General features: G+C 37.8%; 1 protein-coding gene across 1 annotated transcript in view; it reads right to left on the minus strand.

Annotated features, from left to right (window-relative positions):
• Positions 1 to 27963, minus strand: part of PIEZO2 (piezo type mechanosensitive ion channel component 2) — a gene marked incomplete at both ends in the record, with an annotated part of 320116 nt that overhangs the window by 252862 nt on the left and 39291 nt on the right. Inside the window, one exon of the mRNA XM_082329045.1 lies at positions 7210 to 7305. Coding sequence (XP_082185171.1) covers positions 7210 to 7305 — 96 coding nt within the window. The remainder of the gene's footprint in view (positions 1 to 7209; positions 7306 to 27963) is intronic.

Here is a 27963-nt window from a genome sequence, read left to right on the forward strand (position 1 = left end):
CAGTCATACACCTCAGATGCCCCAAATGGGTACTTCTACTTTGGCTGCACTTTCAGATGGTGAAACCAGGTGGGTTGTTATCCTCTATTCGAAGCAGTCCAACTACAAAGCCCCCAAAATAATATACTAACAGTAGGTGATATAATTGTTATGAGATCAAACTAAAAACAGTCATAAACTCCAACCGCTTGAACTAAAAACGTCTCCTTAGACTGAAGCAGTGACAGACTTATAAGCCTTAAGAAGCACACTTGATTGAATTTCTGTTCAAAGCAGGCAACAGAAACCATGCGAGCAAGTCTTTTCAAAATCAGAGTCTGTATTTCCAATCTACAAACTCATTTTTTAGGCATATAATTTAAGAAAACCAGAATGCTTGAAAGCATCCAAATTAGCTACAATACTTGTGTTTTCCATCAAATCCTATTAATAATGCTGCTGTGAAAATTATTAGAACTGGCTTAAAAGACCAAAGAGTTTAAGGATCTTTTTCAAATTTTTGATACAGAGAAAGGCATGTAAGGTTGCAAACTTCACCATTCCATAGTAGCAGATATGAAAGACCACTCCAAGGTATCTATTAGTGAATACATTAGGAGGTTATATTCTTTAAATGTTTCATTCTTTGTGGATGGTCCTGTATTACAGTTTTAAGTATGGTACTTGCCATCAGTAGGACATGGTTTCAATAGGACTAATGAGGGAAAGGAACTTTGTTAAACCTTTTTTTAAACATATAGCTCAAAATCAGTGGTTTAGTTTTGTTTGGGTTTTTTTGAAGTTATTTTCAAGTGATTTCTGTATATACACTTTGGGCAGCAGTTCACTCGCAAGCAACGTTCAGAAAATCTTGAAAAGCTAAAAACTGAAGCTGTTTCAGAGCAGAACGTCCTCGAAGACAGAAAGTACTTTATTTTTAACTACAAACTACTCAACCATGAAGATTTCAGTGCAAGAATTTACAATTAAGAGGTTAATAATCTATTTTCTGTTTCATGAGTATCACATGACAATATTCACTTAAGCTCCTTATTTTGTTCAGAAGTATTAATACCATGCAATGTAGATCAGGTATAAAATTAAGCGTCTAATTTAAGATTTTTGGACTCAGTGGAGGCTCAAATGGCCAACTCAGAGCACCATCATGAGGACCCTATTTCTATTCACTGAATGTATGACCCAAATCATAACTTGAACATTTAAGTTAGATGTCTAAAGTCAGACAGTGTGAAACTCCAGAAAACTAGTGCAGCTGAACATAAAAAGATTGCTAACAATACAGATGCATTATAGAACTGATGCATACACATAGGGGCATCGCTCACATAGGAAAATCAAAATAATGTTCGTATAAAAATTTTTGCCATATTCATTTGGATCAATACTCCCCTGAAGCCTCTTCAGCTATATTTGGTGATCCAAATTTGTCACTGCAACCCTTCTGCATCTTGCAGTTCTGTGACAATTATTCCAAATCACAAGCCCTTTCATATCTGCAAAACAAACTCTGCCGTTCCATTTCTTTACCATGGTTTCAGCAATATTCAAAATAATGTTCAATTAACAACTATTATGATTTGGATATTGTTCATCAATTTATCAATCTATGCATTTTTAAAACATCATTTTTACTGATCTGGCTGCTATGTCAAATTATTTTTTTCAATACAGAAGAGAGAGAAGTTTTGTCATGCTGAGCAGTATCTTAATTCATAAGCAATCCCATTCTTTTTGCCATTAACATAAGCAGAGTCAGCAAAATCCAGTCCATACATGAAATTAACTGATTTCTTTTTTTATTTACACGGTGACTGGCTACACAGTCTTATTAATCAGAAATTATGAAATGAAATAAAGGAAAGTTAACAAAACTAACTAAAAGCAAACTCACCTCTGTTACAGGAAAAAAAGCCACATAAACCCATTATTTAGTACTGCCAAATGAGCTATTGGCCCAAGACAGGGTGAATGCATATAGTCATGCTTTATTATTTCTACCGCAAAAGCATGTACAAGCCTTTGTTAAGGACATCATCACAGTAGACTTTACACACAAAGAAAAAAGATCACTAATATAATAATCTCACAATCAAAGAAGTTAGGAACTAGGCTATTGCACAGTTTACTGCCTATTTGTCATCTCCAGAGAACTAGGTAACCAATCAGTTGCTGATTTTAGAGATAATTCATATAGAAAATCACTGCCAAAATCACATGGCTTTACAACACGTGCAAAGAGGTATCTGCCACAAAAGCAGTTCCCATCAGCAACCCTTGAAAAATTGGTCTAGTCAAGTTTTAAATTACTCCTGTAGACAAGAAATGTTATTTACAATGAAACTTTTTTCCTTAGTTGTTTAATGCAGAGTAGTACATTTTGCTGTTTAATCAGCTTTGTAATCACTGATTTCAAGGATTATAAATAATAGACAGAGCTGAACACGAAAGTTAACCAAATACATTTTCAGCTGCACGTAAATGCTCATGAATACATTTTCCTTTATTCAGCCAGCTTCGTGGACAACTAAGTAATATGTCTGCAAACAACACACTCAGCTAAATCTTAAATAACTCAGCGTTTCAGCTCTAACTAAAGGAGATGTCTCCTGTACTTTAGAAGAGGTTGGTATTTTCACCTGGCAGGTAGTATCTTAAAACAAATATACTGAACATATGCAAAGATAGGAGACTGTGCCTTATCTCCATGATTAATGATTACTATTACATTATCTTAGTAATTACATTTTTAAAGAAGATTAAATATTTAAGGCGGGGGGGAACTTTATTCATTAAGCTTTAAACACCATCTGAACTATTTCAGCGAGTATAATATTTTTCCCCAGTGTTTCTAACTTTTTACATTTCTGTCAAAATTAAAATTAATCTAGACCAACATTGTCCACTGCAGGCTAATTTCTAATTCTGTAGCCTAGAAAAACCCTAAACTTGATGGAGAGAAGTTGAAAAAGCTCAATAACCGAAAAGTGCAAGGTGATTAACTGGGAAAACAGATGGAAGTGCAAGACGTAGGAATGTTGGTCAGAGATTGTGACTGGGGAGTTGAGTGAGCCAGGAGGCGACAAGGAAGGAAAAGCTTAGTGGAAGGACACCAGGAAACTCAAAAGAATAAAAAGGCTTAATCAAAGGAAGCAAAGGTTTCAGGAAAAAACGATGACTTGAACAAAACAGAAAGAGAAGAGAAGACTCAAAAATACTCTTTAAGTGACAGAAATGAATGGAAAAAAAAAGACAAGTAAAATATATAGCCACGTAGTGGGTTTTGTTGTTTGGTTGTTTGTTTTTTAATAGTTTGTTTTATTTAACTTTTGACTCTTTGATTTACTGGAGGTTTGGTTGGTTTTAGCTAAAATAGCTACAGATCTCCCCTTTCTTTTCCATCCTCTGGACATGAAAAAAATCCCTCAACATTTTCTAGAAAGATACACCTACACACATGCGCATATAAAACGCATCTAGGCATCTAGGAAACAGCCTCAAGCTGCACCAGGGGAGGTTTAGGTTGGATATTAGGAAAAACTTCTTCACCGAAAGGGTAGACAGGCATTGGAACAGGCTGCCCAGGGAAGTGGTTGAGTCTCCATCCCTAGAGGCATTTAAAAAATGGGTAGACGTGGTGCTTAAGGACATGGTTTAGTGGTGGACTTGGCAGTGCTAGGTTAACAGTTGGAGTCGATGATCTTAAGGGTCTTTTCCAACCTTAACGATTCTATGATTCTATAATTTTAAAAGGTGCTAAGGATAGTGGGCCAAAATGGTTACACTCAGAAATACTGAATTTATGTAAGAAATTAATTCTCATGAACATATCATAACATGAAATTCAGGAGAAGTGTAATGCAGTATGACACACAATATGGGGAAACTATCCAAAGTCCTAAGAAAGCATTTTCCTCTGAAGAAAGATTGCTGCCATCAGTGACGCAAACTAGATGATCTAGTGTCTATCAAATCACACAGGAATTAGTTTTAATGAAATAGACTTCTTTAGACTCTAAAAGGAGAGAGTTAGGATGTCTCTCCACTGCCACTCTTGGCATCTAATGGCTCTGTTTATCCTGTCAATCACTTCTCCTGGCACAGAAGGGGCAGCAAAACACATAAAACCAACACAGTAATTGCGTATTATCTGGGAAGCTGCACCCAAATTCCCCAATGAGTGCTTCCCTCTCAACTGCCACCTTCAGCACTTTTAAGAGAAACTTTAACTCACAGCTGGGCATTTACTGATGTTCCATTCTCAGACTGTCCTGGTAACTTTCCCCTATAAAAATGACTGACAGCCTTACCTAGAGTGGGATTTCCTACCTTTTATGCTTACTTTATTTATTTTTCAGCCCTGTTTTTGCTGGCTCCACTAGATACTTACACAGTCAACATAAACTGAGCCCACCCAGTTGGTATGGGTCCCTGCCAAAAGACAACATGCTAGTTTCTTAGATTGACTGGTAGAAACTGGGTGAAAAATGGTGTGGGGAAGTAAAAGAGCATGTACAGACATGATATAAATGTAGGAATTAAGGCATGAAATACAAATGCTAATCAGACCTTTTCCACTTCTGTACTGTAATACTTCATGAAGATGGCTTCTTCACCAAGGGGTGAGACATTTGAACTCTATAGCTAACAGACCAGATATCAAAAGCACCCTAATTCTCACCTGATTCCTTGTCTGGTTTTCATAGCTCTGTCAAGATACTTCAGTTGCAATTCACAAAGACTCCAAATTTGGTATAATTCAAATCTATCCCACTCTAAGTAATTTTTGGAAATTTGACTTTGATCTATTTATAACTCATATCCCATTTATGAATAACATTTAGCAATAATACTACCCTTGTACAATCCTTTGCACTTCTTTTCCTTTCGCTTAGGTGTCGAGACTATGTAGCACCGCGGGTACCTCTGTCAGTCGATACTGCTATAATCACACCAAATAATTATAAAGTAAAACCAAAAAAGAATGCAAAATGGATAAACTCAATGCAGATTCTCTTTTAAATGAACCAAGCCTGTGAAATGCACTGTAGCAGGATATAATTTTGGTAAGTCCTTCAAAGATTTTAAAAAGGGATCAGTATCTACCCTAGCTAAAATAAAAGCAAAGCAGTGAGTCATCGTAATTAGGATAGGTCAGGATACGCTTTCCACAACACAAATGTAACTCTGCTTTGCTTCTCCCTGCTGGAGGAGAAAGTTCTTTTCCTTATACAGCTTCCCCTATACGCGGACTGGCTGAAAATCTGCATCAACAGAAACCATATGCACACATGGATGAAACAAGAGGGTTTTCTTTAGTTTTGTCTCCTCCCCTCCTCAAACTAATGGTTAATGGAAAACACTAGTAAAAACTGGTACAACAGAAGTTGTACTTCCACTTGTAAGAACTGATTGGTACTGTCACTATGTGCCATGCAGTAATGAATAGTTCATCAGACAAGTCTGAAACTCCTGCTTCCTCTCTTCATCTTCTCAGTGAAGAGAAAAAAGGATGACAGCTTGAGCAGTCACTCTAAACCAGAACCTGAGACTCTCCAAGAACCCTTCTCAGAGAATTCAAGAAAAGTTTCATACATTTCTTTTCTCAGGGGAAGTGGACCAATGGCCATAACTATAGGCAGGACACAGAAATGGATGTTTAGAAGGAGACTTGTCTATAAACCATTCGAAAATATGTCGTTCTTCAGCTAATGCACTTAAAACTACATGTTTGGTGTCAACCTGTTGCTCAGTCAAATCATAGTGAGTTCCTCAGGTAAGGAAGAGTATCAGTTTCTGTTGACCAGTGTTTAGAAGACAGACATGGAATTGAAGAAGAGCCTGGAATATCTACAAACTCTTCTAAGGAAACAGGAAAATATGTGAATTGAGGGGTAAATCCAAACTGCCAAGAAACTACCCTGGCAGAATAATGTCAAGATTAAGGTTGCCCAGGAAACCACAAAAAGTGCCAAAATCTTCGGGTAAGAACTTCATAGAGGCCCTGTAAACTCAGATGTCACTATAGTCAGAGTCTAGATTTTCCAATTCTTTTCTTTAGGGAACTATGTTGATTAAAATAGTCTGAATTTCCATCAGGCATGACAATGGATTTGTGAATAAAAGAATTATGCCAAAGTCAGTATCAACTAAGGCAGTATAACTTCAGGACCTCTTTAAATGCCTCCTTTTTGTTAGTGGTGTCATGGAACCAGCTTACTTTCTAAACGATAATCTTCACATTATTTCCATCAGAAAAGATGAGAGATGAGTCCATTTGACTTTAGCATTGTGTGATACTATTTTTTATACTGGTCTGAAGGAGAATCAGGTAAGCAGGAACAAGAACAATTCAAGTAGCCTTAGTGCTTTGAAATGCAGTCATCGGCAACCTCATGCAACAGGCTACTAGGTGACAAAGCACACCAGTAGATAATATTCTGTGATTGCATCCTCCCTGCAAATTCCACCAACAGATCACAAACCCTTAAGTTTTGATATTGTTATACAGCCATTTCTGTTTACTTTCAAGAAACTACTCCTTTACACAGACAACAGGCCCCTTACATACAGCAAGAATGTAATACTTCTGAAATGCTTTCTCTCTTTACAGGTCCGCACAATTGTTTTCATATTTTAAATTGTAAAAGTTTGATTGGTATGTGATACATAGATGCTTGAATGCCTGATGTAGATAGTTATTTGTCATCTCTACCAGTAAGCCTCTCTAGTTATTTTTACTAAGGCAATTGTATAAAATCAGGATGACAGTAATGTTTAAATAAGTAAGTGCCTAAAATACAGTTGGATGAAAAATCTGAGACCACATTTAATTCTCAAAAGTAACTACAAATCCAGACCTGGGGCACAGTCTGTGATAGGATGGCTTTCATTGGGTTCTGAAAGCTCATTTTTCACCCGGACCACGTCAGTATTCTAGGTAAAATAATGCCATAAAAAGGATCCCCCAGGTACCATTATCAGACAGCCCTGCTGCACCTTGGGGCAAGAATGGTATCATGGTTGGAAGTCCTTCAGCACCAAAGCCAGCATATAGTGAAACTACAGCATCAGGGAATTTACAGTATGTATTACAAGTTAGCTCACATAATGAGGGGAAAATGCTCAGGACTTCACCTTCTACTACACAAAGGCTTTTGCATGTACTGTGTCCACTACTCATTCTGAAGAATGAAGCAATGAACTTCTTACCTTGCATTGTTGTTTTCGTGGGTTCTGAAAACAGAGGAATGAGCAGGAGGTAGATGAGGTAGACAAAGGAGAGCCCATTGTAACGGAAAGCACAGGCTGCAATGAGAGAAAAGGAAATGAACATATTGTTTAATCAGCCTGGGATAATCAAATTCAATAGCACAAACATTTCCCATTTGAGTTTACTATTCACCTTACCAACTTTTCACCATTTATTTAAACCATTTCCACGCAAGTATTCAAGTTTATGCCTAAAATAAATAATAAAATTAAATACACTTCTGAAGTATTTTCACAGTAATATATAATTTAAGTGTAGCACAAAAGATGCATCCAAGCTACAAAGACTTTGTCCAGAATAATGGACAAGTTAGTTGTTCTCTAAACTTTTTACTTCCTTCATAAACTCATTAAACCATTCCCCACTAAAATATATAGGGATGCATAAATCGATATTAATGGGCTCTCTTTAAGAAGTTACATACAAGTTCCTTGTATTACAGTTAAGGATTATCAGTAAATAATGAAGAAAAATTATGAAGTATATTCAGATTCCAAATGACAGCATGCCTGAAAATCACAAGTTAACCTTAAAATAGCAATGTCTTTAAATCATTACCAAGGTCTTTGAATTTTACTATCACCCATCTGTTTGCTCTTACAAAGTTGTTCTAGTGAAAGACTGTGAACTACAAATGAAAAAGGGCTTCACAGCAACTTACAACTGATGTTATACAAGTTTTTCTAAAAAATGGAACTACTCTGCTAACTTTGTCTAATATTTCCTTTTCTATTTTAAAAATTTAGTGTATATGTATTTTCCTGAAAGTATCCAGGTCAGCAGGCCATTACAACAAGCAGCAATATTGCTACAACCAAGGCACATCTTTTCAAAGAATGTCATGTATATTCTGTGCTGAAAGAAGACTATATGGACTTCCATACAGAAAGGATAAAAAAAAAAAAAAAAACAAAAAAAAAAAAAGGGGGAAAGTAATCTGTAATTCCATTGTGCCGCAGATGTTGAAATATTATGAGACCTACCACATTCAACCATTCCCATGAGATAAGCCAACTGCAGAGGAGTCAGGAGATGAATCAACCTCTACGTTTATTTACTCATGGAACATAACTAGTATCAATTAAGTCTTCTCAGCTATATCCAAAACAACTTGGTTTTGGAGGACAGATGCAGCCTTAGTCCTGCAGAAACATGTATTCCAAAAGAAAACAAGTTTCTCTAGTCACCACTTCATGAAATTTCATGGAGACTACACTGGGAATGAGTTAACAATTTAAGCACTAATTGGTCCTCATCCTCATCACATCTGTCCATTTTAGTTAAAAATACAAAACTGAGAAGTCTCTCTATTAACAAACAAATCCATACAATAGCTACAATTTTTGTTTTCCAAACTAACCAATGTTTTGGACAACAAACTCAATTTCCTTAATAGCCCTGATAGAAAGACTCCGGATTTATGCTCAATGTCTGCAGCTTAGCCAAGGAATGTGTGAACTTGATAGGTAAGTCTGGCAAGAAAGAAGGACAAGAAGCATCTATGCTCTACTTCTAAACTGACATGGTTCTGCCACCAGCCTTCAAAAAAATTGACTGTCAAGGACTACAAAATCCATCAAAGCTTGATGATAGAAGGTTTTTCAGAGTGAAATCCAGAATGCTTAAGAGCGGCTTCTCATTCACCTGTAAGAATTTAAACTCTGATTGCTCCTGTTACTGACTACTTAAGCTCCCTTTATATCTACAGCCTTTAAAGGCCGCCCGAAGACTTACACCTACACTTGTAACTAAGAAAAACTGCCAGATAAAGCAAGTAGGACCTATCCCACTGGGAATTTTGTAAGCAATTATTAGAGCTTTAAAGTGAATGCACTTGAGAAGAGGGAGTCAGCCCCGCTATTATGCGCCTACTCTCAGGGTGCTCTGCAGAGGAGCACAGGATGTGCTATGGCCATTAGTGGCCTTCTTGGTATGAATGGCAAAGAGGACACTCCTGAGATCAGGACAAATCCATAAATCAACCTTTTTGCAACTTTAATTTGGGGTGGAAAGAAGTTCTTTTGCATTCATAGAAAAAGGTATGATAGTAGTTCAAGGTTGATCTAAAGCCTGAAGGCTTTTCCACGGGTATTCAAGGAGAAGGATCAATGTTCTCAGTCATTCCGGTAGCAGAATAATAGCATTAGCAGATAATACTATTATCCAGTTATTACAGGGACTGTGTCAATCAGCTTTTAATCATGTTAAACAGCTTACTTAATTTCAGTGTAATATTATACACATTTTCTTCTTTCTTCAGAATTGAACTTGCTACACTTCTTGTAGATCACCTAGCACTCAGTTTTCTCAGTACAAAGATAGAAAACAGCAACTGCACGCTTCAGATACCCTCCTTTATTAGCCGTATGTCAATGAATGCCTTGCTAACAACTCCATGTCAAATATTTAGAACGTCTATTTATATTGAAGTGTCCTCCAGCAAACTAGTATCCTTGGCTAGACATTGCCTGGAAAACCTACATTTGTTTAAGCAGTTGCAAGAGCACCAGCAATACATTTCTCAGAATTAATAAATTAAAACCCCCAAAACTTAGATGCAACATTTTTAGGTTCAGTCCATTCACTATTTCTGTATCGTGTTTCTTTATCTCCATTCATCTAGTACATTTTGCTGAAGAGATCAGTGCCTTTCCAAGCTAATGTGCCAGAGCAAAGAGCTATGATTGAACACATTTTTAGCAAGATAAAAGATTAGAAAACAGCAGCCGCGCTGTATGTGCATATTTACACTGCAACATTATTTGTCAAATATATGTATTCCTAAGTTCTGATACTCAAAACTACCTAGAACAAGTTGCTGGGCATAAAATCAGCTTCAGTTTGTCACTGAGACAACAAAGGATGATCCAAAAAAGCAAACAAACCCATCCTCTGCACTCCCTCTGGCATTCACAAAGGTCTCCTTTTGCAAAGGCAGCTGTACGCAGATGTCCATCACAGTGGAAAGTCCCGTTTGAGGTCAATGAAATTCCATCAACAGAAAAAGCACCTACACAAATTAATTTCTTGGCAATCCAGATGGCATAGAAATTTCTGGATATTTGGGTTATGCCCGTCAGTTTGCACTATCAATTCTGTATCAAAATTAATGTAATTTTAGCATTTTAGGCTTGTTACCTCTTCTTGAAATTGTCTAATCGATTAGCGAAATTAATTTCAGAGGAATAATTCTTGAACTATATTTACCACAGAATTTACTGCTTTCTATTTCTAGACCTGAGGAGACTGTGTTCTCAAAAGCTTTTTTTCTCTGCAACTACATAAACTGGACTATTAACAGAGATTACTTCTCCCTACAAACCTTCCCTTATATATTTCTTTCACATAAAGCGCCCTGCAGAAATATAAAAATATTTTTAAGACATTTGGTAAAAAGAAATATCTACTAAGCTGAAAATGTTAATTTTACTAGTATCCAGGAAACCCTTCAGTTTCTTAGTATCAGAAGCATGTGTTTGCCTAAAACGAACACTGAACAAAAAGCTCAAATAGGTAAATATACCACACATGCAAAGTCCATATACACTTTCTTCTCTTCAGTCTTTTTAAACCGCATTTCTCACCATGTTTTCTAACAGCCTCGAGTAACAAAACTTCAGAAATGTGATTTTTATCTCTGAAGTTCTGCTACTGTTCAGAGTCCAATTATAGCATTAATACGCAATTGTGAAAAGACACAAGAAACAGAGCTATTGATATACAGCAACTCGATGATCTTAAGGGTCTTTTCCAACCTTAACGATTCTATGATTCTATATTAGTATATTAGAAGCCAACTTAGGGTTTTTTTTATAATCAGCTGAAGTATTTTAGTGCACCTTCCCTTGGGTGGCAAGGAAAGAGCACTTTATAACATATAAGATTGACTTCTCCATTCATGAGTAATTATTTGAAATATTTCTGTTTTAATGCATAGAGTGCTAAAAAAAATACTATCTTTAAAGACAGGATCAGAATGTCATCTAAGACAAAGTTATGATAATTTCATAGATCTTTATGCCATACCAGGCAGAAAGAAACATACAGTGAAAAAAGTAACATGCAGATGTATAAAATTTTCACAAAAGACTGGCATGGGGAGGTGATAGTGCCCCTGTACTTGGCACTGGTGGAGGCCGCACCTCGAGTGCTCAGTTTTGGACCCCTCGCTCCAAGAAGGACATCGAGGTGCTGGAGCGTGTCCAAAGGGCAGCGAAGCTGGTGAAGGGTCTGGAGCACAAGTCTTACGAGGAGAGGCTGAGGGAGCTGGGGTTGTTTAGTTTGGAGCAGAGGAGGCTGAGGGGAGACCTTATTGCTCTCTACAACTGCCTGAAAGGAGGCTGTAGTGAGGTGGGGGTCGGTCTCTTCTCCCTAGTAATAAGTGGTAGGATGAGAGGAAATGGCCTCAAGCTGCACCAGGGGAGGTTTAGGTTGGATATTAGGAAAAACTTCTTCACTGAAAGGGTAGTCAGGCATTGGAACAGGCTGCCCGGGGAAGTGGTTGAGTCTCCATCCCTGGAGGTATTTAAAAGAAGGGTAGACGTGGTGCTTGAGGACATGGTTTAGTGGTGGCCTTGGCAGTGCTAGGTTAACGGTTGGACTCGATGATCTTAAGGGTCTTTTCCAACCCTAATGATTCTATGATTCTATGCAAGTTATTTGTAGCAAAAAATGATAGCTGTAGAATATTTCATCTTTCTGGCATCCAGTCATTTGTTCAAACAAATGAAAAATTACAGTCACAGATAACTGATGTTTTTCTCTTTCACCATGTCTGTAAATGTATTCATAATTCACTAATCCTGCTACATGTAATACATATCTTAAAAAAAAAATATGCACAAAGAAAAAAATATGCACAAAGAAAAAAAGAGCCTGCTCTGCTGACTCTGGGACTAATAGAGAACAAAAATCAGCTCTGAACGCTTAAATCTTGCAATGAAGAACCCATTTTAAAATATTTTTACAAAATTTGTTAGGAAGTGAGTGTAATGACTACCTCATACAGGTAAAACTGCTCAGGTAAGAGGATTCATTTTATTATAATGCAAAATCTTTCCTATTATGGTACAATCACTAGAGCAAATAGTTGTGTACAAAGTCTTAAAAAAAGTCCCCAATTCTGAGTAGTATTATTAACATAACGACCAACAATTTCTATTAGAGAAAAGTATCAGAATATGTTAGGTTTAAGAAAAACTCCTTAGACAGCCTTATAGAAGAACTGAGTTCTTTTCTTCTCTTCTTGAAATTAAGAAGAATTGACATTACACCTGGGAACTTATAGATTGCTAATATTTTAAGGGCTGCTTGTGCATTTCTTAGCATAGTCAATAAAAACAGTCACTATTTCAGCACTAAAAGAGGACATTCATTATTGTATGTTGCTTTTTTTTTTAAATTAAAAAAAAATTTGAAATGTGCATTTCACTGAGATTTCACAAAGTCATTGTCTAAAATTCTGTGAAAAGGACATACTCTTAAGTGAGATACCTTTCAAAATTATATTTCCTTTTCCTTAAGTAGACAATACACTCTTAAATGCCCCAGACTGCGGTATATACATGCTCTGCACATATGCATTCAAAAAAAAAAGGAACTCCCTGACAGTCCACAATTTAAGGCTTGTTAAGGAACACAGACGATGCTTGCTCAAACTATTTTAGTTTGAACCATATCTTTAATTCAGAATTAGAAAAAAAATAATTTTTCAAGTTTTTATTACAATACAGTTGAAAAATTTAATTCATTCTTAAGATAGATATGTACAGTACGCACCACACAAAATTAAAAAGGAATCTTAAAAAACCCAGAAAATCTTAAATCACATGACATCATGTAACCTTGTCCTTCTGGATTTTATTTTTCATTATTATATGATAGCCAAGAAGAATACTTTTGAACTTCTTCGAAGAAATCTACTACTGCTTCTTAGACTCACCACCAAGCTTCTACATGCAGATACTGGGTTTTTCCAACATCAGAATCCTAACAGATGCTACATGTTATTATTTCACCTTTATACTAACAGTTCTTTCCTTTCTTCTACTTAAAGAGGATAATTTGCATTTTACCTGTTGAATAAGAAATATTGGAGGGCAAAGTGGGTGGCAATAGAGGAATTTGCACTGAGCTTGATCTTGGAAAGGAGAGGAAAAAAATAGCCTCAAAAAAGATACGTTTAGTTATATTCTACAAAAAAATTAAAAGGTATTTAATTCAGAAGTGGAAACTACCTGCTCAAAAAAAAAAATCAGCCTTTAAGAGTGCAGGCATAGTATGCTACTGATGCTACTGACTTCCCATTTGTACTGACTTCTCATTTGTAAGCTAGAATTATGTCAAAAGCCATGACAACAGAAAATATGAAGGACAGGTGAAGATGGAATTAGCCATCCATTATTTCTGAATTTATTTTACTAAAAAGGCACTGTCATTAATGTTAACAGAATAATGTATCGTTTGTTATACCCTTTTCTGTTCAAGAACTATGTAAAAACAGTTTTTTCCACACATTTCTACTGTAGGTTTGAGAATATTATACATCATTCTTAGCGTTATCCTCTCCAGACTAATGTGTTCACGCTAATGTGTGCATTAGCATGAGAAGGAATTGATTCAGCCAACTACAATGAAGTCATGCGTCTTCTACCTTCATCATGATATTGCATAGTGTTTGCATCTTGTTTTAACAACTTTACAGCTGCAAGATTATTAAGAAAGCTATGCAAGGATATTCTTCAAGATTGCTATCTTTGGACTAAAATTTGCTTTAACATTCATGCTTATTTTTCCAGTGACAAAAAAAAAACCATTCAGTGAAAATATTCATTGGAAAAAGTGCTGCTGAAATAATGTCTAAACGTGAGCAGGCAAGGGTTGTTGGCTGAAAGACAGAGCTGATGCTGTTCATACATTCTTATACCCAGCTGATCTGAAATAAATCTCTGAAAGCAAACGACCAAAAAACAAAAGAGAAAGGGAATCAGTAGCTGACTGATCTGTGAAACTACTTGGTCTCCAGGAGACCAAGTGTCCAGCTCTTAAAGCTAGGAGAACTCAACACCAGATTCCGGTCTCTAATGCTATAATTTTTCATGGTTATCCCATGGTTAATATCAAATTTTCTACCAGTTACATCCTCAGAATTCTGAAAACACCCAATTAACACCTAATTCAGATGACTAAAACAGGCTACAAGAGACAGCCTTCGCTACTAGGTAACATCTGAATGAGACATTGGTATGCACCAAGATGAAAAGCTTCTGGCACAAAAGACCAGTCTCAGAAGTCAGAGTAAAACAACTCCTAAACCAAACAGACCTCCTCCTCCAAACCAAAGTGCTCTACAAGACCATCCATGAATGTGCACCATGAATGGTCAACTCTTCCAGGACGATATACAGTTAAGATTCCTCTTATTAATAAGGCACTGTCCTAATGACATGATTATTAGGCCTTTCCACTTGTGCTGCCCTCCGGTAAGACGTTTATCAGCCAGTTCCCACATTCTTTAGAATATTCAAAATTGGGGAATTTTTTTTTTTTTGTATTCCTTATTTTTTTACTGGACACCAAAAGCTGCCCAACCAAGGCAAGTAGGTCCTGCATTAGGCCATATAGACTCACCCTTCACAGGACTAGATTTGCACTAGAAAGTCAGTCAATAAGAACAAAAGTACACAAGAAACTATCAATCAATCAGTGGTGTTTCTAAAAGCATTAGTACTAAATTCAGTTACCCTCCCATACAGGCAAAGGCATTCCAGAATCAGTGACAGAGCAGGAGCTAACCCACCCACAGCAATAAAGGGAATATCCCCTCCCCCCTCCCGCAAAATACACACTTCACCTCTAACTTAAAAAATATTGCCTTGTAGTGGCACTCGACCGCAAAACCTCCAGAAGACCTTTCTTTTCATTGTCCAGTGCAACCAGCTCAAGAGATGCAAAAACATAAGCCACTGCAGTTTCTCCTTATGTATATACATTCCCATATGCCAAGGCAATCCATCTCACAGTTGCAAACATAAACACAGCTTTCCTCGCTGACAAAGCAATAACAATTCAGAAGTTCTGAACAATATTTTAAACTGTGGTAAAGAGGACTATATGGACTATACAAGAGCTCAGTAAGGAACACATGTAAATGTTAAAAGAGGTAAGGCAATTTAAAATTTACAGAATAAGAACTAATGTGAATAAAAGATTTTTCAAGAAAAAGGGTTAAAAACCAAAAAAACCCACCTCCCATTAGCCAGTATTTCCAATAACGTGATACGGAAAGTAGACATCAAGACTGAGAAAAGTCTGTTTTAATGCTATTTGTATCTGCATAAAGGTTTTATGTTTAAAGCTTTTTAATTTCTAGTAATAGTCTCTCTTAATATCAACCAGCAAATGTAAGAAGAAATGAAAACAGAATTTTCCTCCTTTTTCTAAGGGTTCATGCATTCAGCGTTCTTTAACCAAAACACACACACACGCATTCATGCAAAATATTAGCAAACTGCCCTGCAGTATTTCCTTACAGTTCCTGGTGCCTTTGCCCCTGGAGGCAGGGGTGTGCTTGAGGAGAAAGCCCACCTAACCTCACATTGAAACTGGAAAACCCAAAAGGCTGTACACTGCTTGCTCTGTTGTCTGATGAGCATTGTTTACGACTGTCGTGGTTTAACCCCAGCCGGCAACTAAGCACCACGCAGCCACTCACTCACTCCCCCCCAGCGGGATGGGGGAGAGAATCAGAAGAGTAAAAGTGAGAAAACTCGTGGGTTGAGATAAAGACCGTTTAATAGGGAAAGCAAAAGCCGCGCGCAGAAGCAAAGCAAAGCAAGGAATTCATTCACTACTTCCCATGGGCAGGCAGGTATTCAGCCATCTCCAGGAAAGCAGGGCTCCATCATGCGTGACGGTTACTTGGGAAGACAATCACCATCACTCCGAACGTCCCCCCCTTCCTTCTTCTTCCCCCAGTTTATATACTGAGCATGACGTCATATGGCATGGCATAGCCCTTTGGCCAGTCTGGATCAGCTGTCCTGGCTGTGCCCCCTCCCAGGTTCTTGTGCACCTGGCAGAGCATGGGAAGCTGAAAAGTCCTTGACTAGTGTAAACTCTACTCAGCAAGAACCAAAACATCAGTGTGTCATCAGCATTATTCTCATCCTAAATCCAAAACACAGCACTACACCAGCTACTAAGAAGAAAATTAACTCTCAGCTGAAACCAGGACAACGACCTAATGTAGTAAAAAGTTAAGCTCATTCACTGTTGGCTGGATAAAACAATCCAGTATTAAATAGTCCCAGAACAGAATCTCTCAGAAAGATTATGGAGCAGTTACTCTTGTCTCCTCTATAACGTTATGAGCCAACAACTGTTCAGGTACAAGGGGGAGCAAACCTCACATCTCCTTTTCAGCTTAGAGACACAAGTGCAAATCTTACTAAGCGTCTGTCAACTTCCCACTTTTGCCTGACATGGCCATCACTGATCAAATGCAGGAAAAATAATAAAACAAGTAGATTAAAAATTAAGTTTGTTGTGATAAGAAATGTGTGTTACCAGTTTCTGAAGAAGAAAGGAAAGTTGTATTACTTCTACAAATTGCTATTTTTTTATATCGTCTAACACTTCCTCACATTTCAAATTTCTGTTTCAGAAATACAAAATTTGTTTCAGAAATTTTTCCTCCAAGATTCTTTACAATGACAAGGAAACAACTGCCACTCGCTGCAAAATCAGATATGCTGTAAACAACCTGTTTTTTAAGAATAAAACTCTAAAAGTGACCAAAAATCTCCCTCTTCAAGAACTGTACCTTCTAATAATGACAAGTATCTGATAGGCATAATGCCCAGCAAACTTTAGCTATATGTGAACTTTATTTTTTCTTACTGAGATTTGGAAGAAGGGGTTAAACCCTGGCACAGTTTTGCTCTCACTCACTTCTGAGTAATTCCACTTAAAATAATGTTCATGACAGATGAGGTTGGAATTATACACTGCTGTTCAAGACAGTTAAGTGAAATGCATGTAATCTTATCATCCTTTTAGAGCAAATTAATGGTTATAGCCTAGGGCGTGCAGCACAGAACCACACAGAACTGTGTTAGCTCAGGACAAGTTACCTCCTGCATCAACCAACATTCCTTCCTTCCACATTAAACAGCTCTGGCGATAATGCTGTGCCAATGTACACCACTCCCCACCCCGCCTTGAGCCAACATTTCAACATGGTGCTGCTTTGTGCAGCATCACGTATCTAGCGTGGGCTACACCCAGACAGAAACCTTTTTTTCTTTTGGAAAAAGATCATGAACGCTTTGATAAACAGATAAATACTATGCATTTGGTTCATGTCAGCACTTCTACAATGACATTTTTTCACTGGTCAATGCTCATCAGCAGAGATGATTGCTGGATAGTGAACACTTTTCAAAGGGTTTTTGGGGTTGGTTTTTTTTTTTTTTTTTTTTGCTTTGACTGTTTCCCCCCTTTCCTCTCTTTCTCAGAGCAGAAGTGTCAGTAAGCTTTCTCTCCACCAGAAACCATCTGGAACCAATTTTAGCTTTGTGGCAAATATTGTCTGGGAATTGACTGCAGAGAGAGGAGAAAGCAAAACACCTTGTTCGCCTCGTTCAGCTCTTAGGTACAGAAGCTATGCTTCCCAACTGTCTTTGGCATGAAGAAAATGAACAAAAGACCTCAGGTGTGAACATACCACAATCATCACTGTACTCGGAATAATGTATTTTAAAGGAACATCTACTCTCACAAGCAAATCCAATGTCAATATGCTTTATTGACATGACTAAGTATACAAGTATTTTCAAACTAAAAAACATGATGGGCATCATCATCAGTAAGTTTTCCCATTAGAAAACTTACTTAACATTTAACTTATTTCAAGCTCAGTGGCAGATTGGAACTAAAGTAAGGCTTTCTACTGTCTCTTACATTGCCTTCAGGTTTTGACATTTTACATTGTGTTGGTAATCCCTTACTTACTAATCAATTTGAGACAAGGTTGGGTTTTTTTTGGTTGGGGGAGTTGATTTATGATGTTTTGACACTTCTTTACATATATACCTTTCAGTTCCAGTCTCCTCTCTCACAGTGATTAAAATTCATTGCAGGCACACTCTTTCCCATCTCTCACTCATCTCATACAATTAACACATGCCAAAGTAAGCTCTACTCAGAAAACAGTGGTCCTAACCTCTGTCCAGAAAAAGAAAAAAAAAAAAAAAAAAAAAAAAAAATATGCAGTTTGCAATGAGTCTCCCTTTTTTACATAAGAAAAATAGATGGCAAATCTGGGATCTGTGTTGTCCTCAGGCTTTATGATCAGAACAGCATGCCAGCCACCAAAATAGTGAGCACTCAACTTCCTGAGCTCGTTTCACTGAAGTTACAGCACTTTGCACTATGCAGATATTTGTTCATTGGCGTGGGAAGAGGAAGAAGACATCGTTGTATTCCTCCGCCAAGGCAGCTGCCTGTGGAAGGGAGACTCCGCGTTCTCATCCCTGCTCCAGAAACAGCTCAGGCATTTTATCCGCTGCCTTTTATAATGTCAAAAATCACGAGCTTATCTTCTGTCTCAAAGCTTCCCATCCTCTCTCTAGGAAAGTAAATGGGAGCTAAAGAAATCACTCTGCTCCTCATTCATTTTCATGGGATGAGAAAAGCGTGTTCCTTGCCCCCTGGACATCCGGAGAGAGCAGTCCGGTTGTGCTGTTACAGTTGCATAACCCTGTCAAGACTTAAACTAAAAATAACAGCAAACGCAGAACACAGATGATGACCAAACGTCACACAACACTACTGCTAAACACAACATCAACCAAGGACAGATGTGGAGACACTTCTGTGACACAGAGATCTCCAGAAGCAGAACGGGACCAAGACCTTCATTTACAGCCACTAAGAAGCTATCAGACACCAAGAACAGCTACTCAGCCAAATTCCTCCAGCAATTAGAAGTGAAAATTTTGGCATATGTTACCAATCCCACACTCATCGTCTTTTAAAACACATAAATCACCATAAATCAGTTGACATAAGATGCAGAAAGAACCAAGTGATTTTTTTTTGCCAGCTGTTGCTTACACTGACACCAGTCCTAAAAAACCCTGAGTCAGATGAAGGACGCGGCAAAAAAACACTACCCCAGACAAATGCCTCTGAGGAATATAAACATGACTAAACATCAGAGAGGTGTTAACACTAAGAAATATGAGCATCATTAGTGAAGTTACAAATATGAATGCAGTGTTTAAAACGCTGCCATTATTTATTCCAGTAGAGGAAAGGATAGATAAACTTCCTTTCTTGGTCCATCACTGAAAAAAGGGCTCAGAGGGTTGCAACTGCAAGCTATAAATCTGGGTGATGAAGGAGCACTTCAGACAGTGCTACAAAGCCGCAGTGTTTACCAAAGGAAACAGAATTTTAAAAATAGTTATCTCCAGGATATCTGTCAATTGCGTAAAGCAGATGCAAGCCCCTCATTCTTGCAGTGTCACTATTCCAAACTGATGTTTCTTGTACAAAATGATAAATCATGTTTTGTTTGAAGAAGAATTGTGCATTTCTTTCTCTCCTTAAAATATGCTAAGTAATTTTCTCTTATTGTGAAGAAGTTAAGTTTCAATCTACTATAGGAATCTACTCAGGAATGCCACGAATTGCCTTGCAAACAATTTCTCACAACTAAGAACCAGGAAAGGATCCTGGAGAACACAAAGAATCGCAGAATCCAGGGAGATGTTGGGAGACTTTGCAACTGCAAATCTGGTTTGATCAGTAAGATTGCGTTTTCTGGAGAAGTAGTACTTAAATCCATCTGACTCTCACTGAAATTGCACATGCACGTGACCACAGTCTCTGCAAGCCAGAGTCCTTCTGTGACAGATGTATTTTACTATGGGTTTCAAATGCAACGCTTACCTAGCATTGAGTAAAAAACATCTATCAATCAGAAGTCGTACCACTGAAACAGGACCATGGCCTTGTACAGTTTTCAAACAGAAAGATAGAGTGCATATAGTCATTTAAGAAAAGATAAAAGAACATCTTCATTGTGCATTTATTCTGAGTAGAAATATTCCCCAGAAAGAACAAGGCACATATGTTAACACTGCATCTGTTTCTATGCACGTCATTCAAGACACTTTCTCTGTCCCCAAAGTGCTGCAGTCTATGGTACTCAGTTCAGGTTGCCAAACCTCTGGTATTTGTGGGAGGCCTTCTTTCACATATCGATTTTCTATTACACGGCATCTGTAGCAATATTTTCTTCCCCCAGACCTTTGATAAGCTCCCAGGCAAACTTTAAGAGCAAGGCTGGAAATTCAAAATGATTTAGTACCTCTTTCATGTTTATATAACAAACCATTGTGTCCTTGTCCAAGAATATTTGAATGTGGGAAGTTAAGAAGAAGTTTAACTTGAAGAAAACTTCCCACGCAGTTAGTAATTCTAATCTGTTTATATCTAGGCTCAATATAAAGTCTGACTACGTATTTCTTTGGAGTCAAGCCACTGTCCTGAAGATACCCAATGATATTATGCAGTATCCCATCAGCATAAAAAGTAAAGCAGTCACATCCCACCAAGGAAATTAGGGTTCTGGGTTCACCATCACATAACTTCTAGTGCTCTCAATGCAGCCAGTCACAAAGTAAAGGATTGTTTGTTGCAGGGGAAGAAAGAGGTAACAAAAACTTTTCATCATTAGGTACGTTCTAAACACATAAAGACTGGTACAAATAAAGTCAAGGGTCATAACGTGAATCTTCATTCTCAAAATGCAATAGTGCACATTTCTCACTTAAAAAAAGCCCCAAACAAAACAAAAACCAACCAAATAAAAACCCCAGCATCTCTTTAATTGGGCAAGATCTCAAATTTGGAGAAATGAGTCCACTGAGAATCTCAAAAGATCCGCTTCTTGAGAAAGAGCCAAAGTATACATCCTGGAGGATTAAAACTAAGTGAAGGACACATTAAATTTGATTTAAACATATCCTGAAAATTTAAGAAAGATACAAACACCAAGCTGTCTTTCAAGAAAAAAAAAAAAAAAAAGTGGTTTTCTTCACCATCTCTGCAGCAAAGCCAATGATCCCTCACTGATAAGGGTTCCATATACAGTGAAGATATTGTCTTTACAGTAGTAAAGACTTACATAATGCTTATAACTTTATTTATGAGCACTTCCATTAGTGTAAGTTTTTATCTGGTCAAGAAAGTATTTTTGTCAGTAAACTGACAAAATTTATACCAGCTGAGAACATAAACCATGGATTTCAAAGTGATCTTTATGAGTAAACTGACCAGAATTAGTCTTGAATGAAGTTTGTAGCTCCAGCAAAGAAATGTACCAGAATAAGTAAAATGTTGGGGGTTGTTCACAGCGGATTCCCTTCATTAACAGCTAGATCAATGTACAACAGCCAGTTTGTCAAGAGTATTTTTATTTGTCACTCCAGAAAAATAACTAACTTCATGCTTTACCACACTGCATTAAGTGATGGAAGTGGGAAGATGAAGCTGCAGAAAGAAAAACAGCAGCCACTTACGAGCTTGTTGTTCTACTAATGTGTTATTGGGTCAAAAGAGGAAAGATTATTTACTGCAGAGGCAAGAGAAGGTTCTTCCAATAAGTAGAAGTAGTAGTAATAATAATTATTAAAAGGATTCATTGAAATAAATTAGTTGTTGAGGTTTTTCTAAACCAAAAAAAATGAAAACTATTTTTCAGTTTGAAAAGGGGAAAATGCCTGAAATACTTATTGTGTGGAAGCTGCAGCTGTGGAACTTTTTCCTGCTTTATCCATTCATATGAGATTCCCCCTCACCGTAATTAACTATCCACTTATAAAGCACTTCAAGGGGGCATTATAGTTCATTTTGAATATTCAGTGTTCCCACATAATTTTCTTGGGTTTTGCCACTACACAATTTCGAGAACTAAATTGTTTTGAATCTAAAACTCCCAAGTTATTTCATTGTAGCTACAAGAAAATACACCCATAAAAAAAAAAAAAAAAGTACAAGTGCCTTCTCAGCTCTTTGATTAGAATAAAAGCATACCAGCAGCAAAATTCACATAACTCTCCATCATATCAGCTGCTAGCATAAAATAATTTAGGACTCTGACACTAACATACATTAAAGAAAGCTAGAGTTAGTGTGATTTCATAACCTGCAAGAGATTGTCAGCGTAACTACAAGCATTTATCCTTTGTTTAGGGCATCATGATCTACTCATAAAAATACCGCTCTTCTATAAATAACAGAGTATGCCATCACTGCCCCCAGAGTTCTACCAACTCAGAAGATGCTCAGGATTCCAATTTTGGAACAGTTCTAGGAAAATCCCATCTGACTTCATTCCCCAGTAAATGCTCTGTGGTAAGGATTTTAAGATGACTGCTACAAACCACCCAGAAAACATGCTCACCCATTTTCAGCTTGTATTTTTGTACCTGTAGAAAGTGGGAAAATATTCTGTATTATGTTGGATGCACATGCATCCATTTCCATAGTGTCTATATGTTATCTATCATATCAGGAAAAAAAGTCTTGTTTTGCGCTAGAAGACAAGGAGGTGTGAGGATATTTTCGCTTCAACAGTTAAGCCGAAATGAAATTAGTATCTTATATACCTGAGGAAACACATCTTCCCATTGCTCTGAAAAACCCAAATGACTAGACACTGACAAACACTCTGAAAGTGAATTTCAGGGGTAACACATGTAGAGGAACCGTTCAAGATGAGAAAAAAGGGAGAGACTGACAACACGCCGGAAGACACCAAGTCAGTAAAGGACATAAAATCTGTCCGCTGTTAAGTGAGTGTGATGCAAGTTTGGTATCCAGTCTCAAAGACTTTTCCCTTTACAATCCAGTTTATCAGTGACTGAGGGTTTATTAGGACAGTACAGTGCCTGGCCACAGTCCACTGGAAAATGCTTCAATTTCCATTTAATCATCTCCAACTTGAAACAAAGAGGAGAAGCAGAGCAGCTGTGACTGACAGCCACTATCTTGATGTCGTACAATCGAAGTTGAAGGATGAATACCCAGCCCCCAGCTACACAGGCGTGCTTTGCCATCAACAGCACAAGACAAATTTGTACCCCACTTGGACTTGACCGTTGTGGAGTCATCGTCCCACCTTGGGGCCTGCTGAACTTTACCAGCCACTAAAGCAGCCCTTTGCTGTGCCCCAGCCAAGAGCTGTTTGTGAAGGCGTCAGCTCCCAGACACTGCTGCCTCCACACTGAGCAAATCCCTAGTAGCACGGTGCATGGGGCTCCTGGCACCAATATTTCTCCTCTTCAGCGGCTGCCACAAGATTATTTAACAGCTAAGATGGTTTGCTGGCATGGAAACAGCAGCACTGTTTTCTGAAGGCAAAATACGTGATGCGCAAACAAAGCAATGGAGCACGTTAGCCTATGCCGTCGTATTTAGGGCCATGTGTTTCCCTTGGCAGCAAACCTTAAGGAATTCTTTTGCCAAGTGTCCCCTGTGACTCCAGAGCCATCGCCGCAGTCATGCCAGCATAGCTGCTCGTGGCGCTCAGTGCTGGCACAACTGAAGCAGGGGGCATCCTGCAGAAAGGGGGGAGAAGGGGTGACCGGGAACTTGAGAAACTCCCTACTGGAGAAAACAGTGCAACTATGTGCTTAAAACGTAGAAATAAACTATTTGCAGCTTTTAAAAGGCACCTTGGCTCATCACCATCATGACCACATCATGGCACACCACTGCTGAGAAGGCGGAGAGGAGAGAAACTTTCACTGGCAGATGAATTGTGAATTCATTGGGAATGTAACATAACCTTTAGGTCTTCAGGAAAAGCACCAATGTCAACTCTACTCATAGTAAAAGCAAAAAGACATTTTACATTTATTTTCATATCTTTCTTTTAATTTGTTGCTTCCTCCCCACCTTCACACAGATTTCTCAGAAGGAGAAACTTTAAAGATGAAAAGGGAAAGGGTAAAATGTGGAAAATCCAAAACCTTCTCTGAAGTATTCTAAAGAAAAGGATTTCATTATAATTATCAACCAGACACATGCAGGATTATCTTTCTAAAAGCCCATCGCACAGAAAAAAGTGTATGGAAATCTTTCCAGCAAAAAAAAAAAAATTCCAAACAAGATTATTACCTTGTTATGGTACTCAAACACATTAAAGAGCAAACAACTTCAGTAGACAAGACTATTTAGAGCTGGAAAAAGGGAAATATACTTACCTGGTTTATATAAATAAGAAACCAAACCACAGAAAATTATTTGACTTTACCACGTTTACATGAGAGCCTTGTAGCAAAATGACCCCAAGTTCCTAACCTAAACCTGCAGTTCCAGGAGCACAACCTCTCCACAAAGATATACTTGCCTCCCTTCCAAAGTGGTGGCAGATGTACATACAAGCAAGAGTTTACTCCAAAATCAAGCATTTTTTTAATCACACAAAGCAAGAGGGAATCCTGAAGTGGCAACATGACTCTCCTAGTCATATTTGCACCATTTTTCCAATTTTTTTCCCCTTACTATTTGCGTCATTTTCTACATGAAAACATCATGGAGTGAGTCACTAGTTCTCACTATATTTACATTCTTATACTGTGCCGACCAACTGCAGCATCTGAACACCTTTCAGGAAAAGACACACATGTGCCAAATACAGCCATGCCTTTTGAGACAACGGAGGTGGTAAAGGGACAAGCAGCAGTCCAGGGATGCAGCCCCAGCGCAGGAGGACAACAGCATTTCCACCCTCCAAGATGACAGAGTTAACACTCCTCACCTGCCTCGAAATGCATTCATTAGCAGCCTTACGCAGGATCTTACGAGGAGATGGCCTTGTAGCCGTGGATACATTCAAATAGAAAAATATTTGTGAGAACATGTTTGTTAACAGTAGACTGCACTACAGGAAACCATAAATCTAATATTAACGCCTCAGAATTCTCAACCATATCTTGTCTAAAACCTATGTTTATTTCTGCATTTATGATTAAACTCACCAATTTTCAGCACTCAAAAACAAATGTACAAGATGATACCCATCTGAGAAAAGGGTGCATTTACTTTCCTGGTTTTCTTGCATTTTAAGCCAACAGGTTGGTTTAAATTAGAAGTGTTGGTATCACTAAACTACTATATCAACCTTTAAGGGAAGATTAGGTTTTACAGAGATAGCAGAAGTAAATTCATACTTTATCCCAAACTGTTAGGTGCTTTTCTTCTTCCTCTAAATTAGCAGAGTTGCTGAGGTCTCTCTTTCCCTTCGCTTCATCTTACTCTCTTCCCCCAAATTCACAGCAAATCCAGAAAAATCACAGTTCAGATTTAAAGAACAAAAATCCTATAAACATTATGCAATGATCTGAAACAAGCTAATCACTGCCTTCACTGGTTAGTCATACAAAATCTGATGCTTGGCTTACCTGAACTACAAGGAAACAACAGGAACCCCAAGGAGCTGACGCAAATGAGCACAGTAATACCCTGGATCCTGCACTCCTTACTCAAGCATTTCTGTCCTCTTTCCCAGGATTGTTCCAGTAAGGGCAGATGAATTCATAAACTTTAACAGTATCCACAATCTAGTAGCTAAACTTGCTTCTGCATTAGACAAAATACATTGCTTATTCATAAACCACCGTAACCTGATCAACCACAGTGACTCAAAATCCTTCATACCAAACTATTCCTGAAAACAGGAACAACCGACTAGAAACCTGTCCTTTAGAAATATTTTTGCACTATGCTAAGTGACCCTGAACCAACAATATTAGATCTAAAACACGACCATCTCAAAACGCCTGGGAATACTGTTTTGTTTGTGGGTATAATTTTTATAAAGCAAACAGATTTTTAGTTCAGCTTCATTTGTTGGCATGGCAAGACAACGGCATGCATGCCATGCTCTCACACTCTCAGTCAGCAGAAAATCAACTGGTAAATTTGTTTCTTTTAGCCAAAAGTGCATGGAATAAAAAAAGCAATTCTAAAAGGAGCCAAATACAGAATGGTTTCATCCCAAAATGGGAGCAGCAGCCCAACATACCCCAAAGAAGAAATGTTATTTTTGTGTCTGGAAGACAATTTGAATCTAGCTTGATAAAAATATTTCTAATCTCTGAAGCACTGCGTGAACTGCATCCTGCATTGTACAGCCTAACCAGGCTGCCTTTGTTGACGTTGATACAGAACATGGATAGCAAAGTGGCTGATGTGCTTGCCCATACAAAGTTATAGTTTTAACTCCAGATTTAGGAAAGTACACAACATATTTGTGATTATGCATAAGACAGACTCCTAATTAAATTTATACATTTTTGTTAATTTAGCTCATCCATCCTGCCAAAGATGCAATCATTTTCCTGAAGATGAATGTCAACCCAGTATGCCAAAAGCCATTTATCAGCTTTTAGCGAAGAAATATTTGAAGAGCTTAAAAAAGGCAAGTATTAAAATGCTGATTGAAACGACTATGAATGGTTTGATTATTACATGGAGTCCTGGGGTGGGGAGAGGGGAGCACATCCTGTTTTGTGGTTAGGAAAAGTTGGCAATCTGAATCTGACCCCCACCCTATTTTGTGCGATCTCTGCATAATAAATCTGACATTTCAGAAGAAAGCTTCCATTCTCCTTCAACAACCCTGTGCAGAGGAGTAAAGAAAAGTGGGTCCTCCACACCATTTTTTTTCAGTGGTCCACAGGATTTCCAAAAATAATACCCTGCCCAGATGTTGAATCAGACTTTCAGTTTATTTGCAGGCAGCAGAATCAGTAGATTTCAAATTAGCTTCAGATGCTGTGAGTGAGGAAACATCACTTCCCTCCAAATTCAACATCTAAAAGGTTTTTTGCATTTTTATGCTTATTTTAAAAAAAATTATAGGCCAAGAATTAACAGTTGAGCTCTAAATCAATGCTTCTTTCAAGATCAAAACTTCTGGACTCAAAGAAAGCCTTAATCTTGGTAAAACTGGGGCGCTACTGGCACCCAAACATTCCACCTCAGCCACCTGCACTTCTTAATTCACTGAAAAAAAAACCAAAAAAAAACCACAACCAAGACTGTAGAAGCTACACATGGTACTAAAAATGGCAGATCATCTCAGACACAATAGTGAAAATACATCCGTAGTTTTAAGTCAGTTTTCCCTTAATTCAGTATCAAAAGAGTTATTCCTGACCCCTTCCAATCCTACATTTTTTTATTTGATTACCAAATTTAGCTTCAGAATAGTGCAAAAAGACGCAGCCTATATCTCTAATGTTTTATCACTCTACTCAGACTGAGATGAGGTGGGAGGGGAAGGCAAAAATCCCCCTCAAAACAATAAAAACCACATCCACCAGGTAGTCATACTGTGCTACTGCAAGACGGGAAAGGTTTGCCTCAGGAAAAATACACTTCGTGGTTCAAACATCTGCTATTTCTTTTTAGTCAAAGCACATCCGGAGCACACAAAAATACAATTGCAGCATATTCTCAAATATCTGGATGCTTCTATTAGAACAGTTTATGTCTGGGAAATGAGGATTTAAAATAAACATTGAGCGAAATCCTAAAGCCCTTAACCTGGGCAAACTTCCATTCACCAAAGTACAACAAAAAGTTAAATTCTTCTCTCTTTGTTAGGTTTA

This window comes from Platalea leucorodia (assembly GCF_965183815.1).
Source record: "Platalea leucorodia genome assembly, chromosome: 1".
In the NCBI taxonomy this organism is placed as follows: domain Eukaryota; kingdom Metazoa; phylum Chordata; class Aves; order Pelecaniformes; family Threskiornithidae; genus Platalea; species Platalea leucorodia.